The sequence below is a fragment of the Formica exsecta genome, unplaced genomic scaffold (assembly GCF_003651465.1).
Source record: "Formica exsecta isolate Colony F162 unplaced genomic scaffold, ASM365146v1 scaffold79, whole genome shotgun sequence".
NCBI classification, from domain to species: domain Eukaryota; kingdom Metazoa; phylum Arthropoda; class Insecta; order Hymenoptera; family Formicidae; genus Formica; species Formica exsecta.
In genome coordinates this window covers 871,673-876,605 of record NW_021853558.1, presented here as the reverse complement: position 1 = coordinate 876,605, position 4,933 = coordinate 871,673, and the positions used below count along the sequence as shown (strand labels likewise).

General features: G+C 34.8%; 1 protein-coding gene across 1 annotated transcript in view; it reads left to right on the top strand.

Annotated features, from left to right (window-relative positions):
* LOC115244046 (acidic leucine-rich nuclear phosphoprotein 32 family member A-like) overlaps positions 1-4,176 on the top strand; it is a 10,089-nt gene extending 5,913 nt beyond the window's left edge. Inside the window, exons 2-8 of the mRNA XM_029821418.1 lie at positions 655-798; positions 958-1,077; positions 1,165-1,277; positions 1,358-1,461; positions 1,605-1,678; positions 1,885-1,975; positions 2,211-4,176. Of these exons, the coding sequence (XP_029677278.1) occupies positions 655-798; positions 958-1,077; positions 1,165-1,277; positions 1,358-1,461; positions 1,605-1,678; positions 1,885-1,975; positions 2,211-2,275 (711 nt within the window). The 3' untranslated portion in view covers positions 2,276-4,176. The remainder of the gene's footprint in view (positions 1-654; positions 799-957; positions 1,078-1,164; positions 1,278-1,357; positions 1,462-1,604; positions 1,679-1,884; positions 1,976-2,210) is intronic.
* The last annotated feature ends 757 nt before the right edge of the window (positions 4,177-4,933 follow it).

The window sequence follows — 4,933 nt, the reverse complement described above, 5'->3', positions numbered from 1 at the left end:
CCCCCCCCCCCCCCCCCCCCCCCCCCCCCCCCCCCCCCCCCCCCCCCCCCCCCCCCCGTAATGCCTCTCTGTCTCCTATCCGCGACTTCGCTCTCGCCCTCTCGCCTTTCTCTTTCTCCGATCAATAAAATAGCCCATCTCCCGCGAAAGCTTATCGCTCGTTTGAATTTTAGCGGAGGACGCCTGCCGACTTTTCCGACCGCGAACGCCCGTCGTTTCGGCCATTTGTCTTCCTCTTTCCTCGGCGAAACCGCGCGAAATGCGCACAATTCCGCGGCGCTCGACGATTTGAGTATGATTTCAATCGATTTGGCGCGAGCTTTCACAAACGCGAACATTTATGTACTCTAGAATATCGATGGCTCGAAATAATGACTATTATTCTTGCTTTAGCACATTTAATACTTTATAATTTAGAGAGAGAGAGAGAGAATAACATCTGATATATCACCATCCACGCAGTTTTATTTTCAGATAACTTGATATTAATTTTTGAAAAAATCACATGATGCAATTTAATTTTTCATGCACATACAGCAACACTGCATGCAATCTTCTGACATTTACATTAAAACTCAGTTTTCTTCACTTGTTAATACAATATAAACATTCGCTATTGATAATTATATAATGCTCGCGCATGTTTCATTATAGATCAAAGAACTTGTTCTTGATAACTGTCGGAGTACGCACATTGTGGGCCTGACAAATGAATTTAGCGCCCTGGAGTCCTTGAGTCTCATCAACGTGGGTCTTACCAGTCTAAAAGGCTTCCCAGAGTTGTCCAGTCTTAAAAAGGTATATATATATATATTTATTGCAAAGCAGATTCAAGATATTAATCTCTTATTTGAGTAAATTTTTAATGCATGAAAATCTTCTATCAGATACTAGAGGAAAGATGTATAAATATCGAAAAATACAATTTAATAATACAATTGTTTTTGCATTATGCAGTTGGAGTTGAGCGACAATCGGATTTCGGGCGGTTTAAATTTGCTTGATTCGAGCCCCAAATTAACTCATCTGAATCTAAGTGGAAACAAGATCAAAGATCTTGATACGCTACAACCATTGGTAAGTTCTTATACCTATCACAGGTATTGAAAATATTTATTTATCACCAAGTCTAATCTACTAATACTAAATTATTGTATATTTCAGAAAGAGTTTAAGAATCTGAAGAGCCTGGATCTATTCAACAATGAAGTGACAAATATGGATAATTATAGAGAGAAAGTCTTCAATCTTATTCCCAGTCTACGATATCTTGATGGGTATGAAAATATTTACTTGAATATTTGCTTTGTTACTTTATTTATTTTCTTAAACTGATTAATTGTTTGTCTATGAATAGATTTGATGCCGATGATTGCGAAGTTGACAGTGAAGGGGAAGATGATGAAGTCAATGGAAACGAAGATGGGGATGGGGAGGATAACGAAGAAGACAGCGAAGAAGGTTGGTTGAGAATTTAATTATAAAATAGTTGTCAATAACAATTAGATTAGAAATACAGAGATGTGTATATTAACAATGAAATAAGTTATGTCAGCGAGTTTCGCACACAGGTAATAATAATACATATGCTTGTCAAAATGCAGTTTCAGATGAAGAAGATGATGATTTCTTAGATGACGATCCAGGATTAGATATGGTCTATTCGGAAAAACTCGGGGTGAGTTCAGTTTATTTCATATTTTAAGTAATTCGTTTAACTATGATACAAAGACATGTTTAAAACTTAATAGAATGTTTATCGAGATTTTTCACTCATTATATACTTATTGTCTGTAATATAATTACGAAAATGTGTAGGTTATAGATTGTAATACGATGACCTAGTTATTTAATAAAACTAAAAATAAATATTGATATGTACAGGAGGACAGTGATGAGGAAGATTACATGGGAGAGGAAGAAGAGGAAGATGATGATGAAGATAATGAAGATGAAGAGCAGGAAGAAGAAGAAGGTATGATCCTCCTAATTTCTATATTATTCTTATTGTTTATTGCTTGACTTGGAATTTTCAAACTATCTAACTAGTAACTGCAAAGAACATTCTAACAAATATGAAGCATCCAGATAATGGAATTTTTTCAAGATATATATAATCTTTTCTTTTATATTTACGCGCGTGCTTACCATACTTTTTATAAACAAGTTTCTATCTTTTTTTACAACAATATTGATTCAATTTTGTGCAGAAGAGTCTCCTGTTCGAGGAAAGAAAAGAAAAATTGAAGATGGAGGAGAGAACTTAAACGATTAAGATGGGTGGGCAAGTCTCTGGTACTGTTGAATGAGTGTAAAATTCGTATAAATAATAACAATAAACGACGCCGAGTGAACAGCTGGGAATCAAACTAATCGACCGACCAATGACAGACTACAGTTAGTGATGTGAATTTATCAGTAAATCATTGACTGTGAGGAAATTGTGTAACAACAAAAGATTTACCATATGGTAGAAGCGGATTGTGAATGAGAAATGTAAAGAAGAAGGGGAGAGAAATAGATAATGATGGCATAAAAATAGGGCTGCATTCCAGCTGGACACAGCACAGTTTTAGTTATACTAACGATATTTTATATAGAGTATATAGTTAGAGTATTAGTGGTGTTGCATAGAGTGAACGGAAGATCGGGATATTAAATGATTTAAAGAGAGAAAATATGAGAGAAAGAGAGAGGGCGAGAGTGAGTGCGAGAGAGCGAGAAAGTGTGCGCGAGTGTATGTGCGTGCGAGAGACAAAAATAGAGAGCAGGAGGTAGCGGAGTTTTACACTTGAAGGAGCATCTTGTCTGTTAGCTCCAGTCGGCCAAAGGCTGGTCACGCTGGAATGCGGTCATCTCGTTAATCAGTACTAAGGTTACATAAGTTACATTTTAAATACATTATTATTGTACCGTGAATAAGTATATAGAGTAAACGAGGAACAACTTTTGTACAGGTTTACACCATACATCGAGGTGCATTATATGCCTCTGTGATTTTTGGGACAGAAAATAAAGAGAAAGAGAGAAATATATGTTGCTCGTATATGTGAGCGTATATATCCGCCGAAGGTGGGATGGAGAAATATGTTATAAAACAAGACTACCGCTGTAATCGATGGCGAAGATACGCATTTTTCGCGAAGATGTTTTAAGCTACAGATCCGTTACAGATATCGCGAGATCCGGTATCAACGGCGGAAAAGAGATAGCAAATAGAAAATAATATCATAATATTTATTATTGTTTTCAATCGCGTGATTCCGATGATAGGAGAGCGAGAGAGTTAGATCGTTTATATATCCAGATATAAAATTCTCCGATACACCTCGATCGACGACGTGTCGAGCGTTGCGCATGAACGCAAACACATGTGTTATTATAACCTAACTTAGACTTTTTTCTAGTAAGCTTTAAGTTCCAGATATTCTCTATACAATGTCTGATATACAACGGCGATCGCATAGCGGCCCATGGCTGTTAGGATTATTGTTATTTACTCCCGGGCATTGCGTAAAAGTTATGCTCCTTTAATATAAAAGAATCAATTTGATTATTATTATGAGATATATGATATATTCTCCTACTTTTGAAGATAATTATACAACTATGTAATTCGATTTTTTTTTTTTTCTTTCTTTTTTTTCTTCCTTTTTTTTTTGTTATGTATATATAGGGCATCACATACATACACACGCACATAGAACTATCGTATTTTCTTTTAATTATGTGTATTCTATCATGAATATATTCTTTGTTCATCTTAAGCAAAAGTTTTTTTTTAATAGGAATTTAATATTGATTAATTATCGAAATATTTTTAATATTGAAGATTGGAAAACTCGTGACGCAAGTACTATAGACTTATTAACTTATCGCTTTAAGAAAAAGCGAAATGTGATTTATTAAACCGAAAAGAGATACGATAATTCTAGGACATTTTGTGTATGCCAAAGTATAATTATGTTGATTGATAATGTGATTAATTTTTCTGTATACATAACTATGTGCAACAGGCCTCAGTCTTTGGAACGAATTACTAAGGAAACAAAAGTCAACATCGTGTGCGTCAAATGATTAACCTTTAATTTCTGTCTCTGAAGTTACCATTGCGCTGATACATTTCGTGATGAAGTGTGAAGATGATAATGAAAGGGGGGGGGGTTAATGGAGATTCATCAATATTATGATTAACATTAAATTACGAGTATGATTTTAAGAAACAAAATATTTATACTTGCGCTTTCGCACTTTTGTGAATTGTACTAAAGTCAGAAATGCAAAATTAGACTTAGGACAAAAACGAAAGGAAAATGTGAAAAGAGACATTTAACGAAACAGACGCAAGATAAAAGGATTGATCCGATGTAGTTAATGGTGAGACTGTGACGAATATAGACTGGACAGAGGACAACCAATTAACTACGTAATCGTGTGAGAATGGATGGGAGCGTGGTGGTGAATGAAAGTGCGAGGAGAGAGGATCGGTTTTATAAGAAAAATAATAATAATTACGGTATATATAGTACCGAGGACCTGGCGCCTCCTTGTCGCCAGTTTGGTTATGGCCTTATCCAATTTTTCCAAGACTAAAAGCAAATTTATATTAGGTACAATGAGTATATGTGAACATGTACAGGTCCAAATCTGTAAATTTCCAATCTGCAATTTGTAATTGCGGCTCGCGCGGAAGCGTATTAAGAGAGTTAAATTATAAATAATTAAGAATTTAAATTATAAATAATTAAAAACACATTCCGCGCGCCCCGCGACACATACACACATACACATATAACACTTTTGTCAATTGCGATTTTGGATAGACCATTTATGTAAGGAAAACAATTTGTCTATCATCTTCTATTATCAGATATATATTACATTATATATATATATATATATATATATATATATATATATATATATATATATA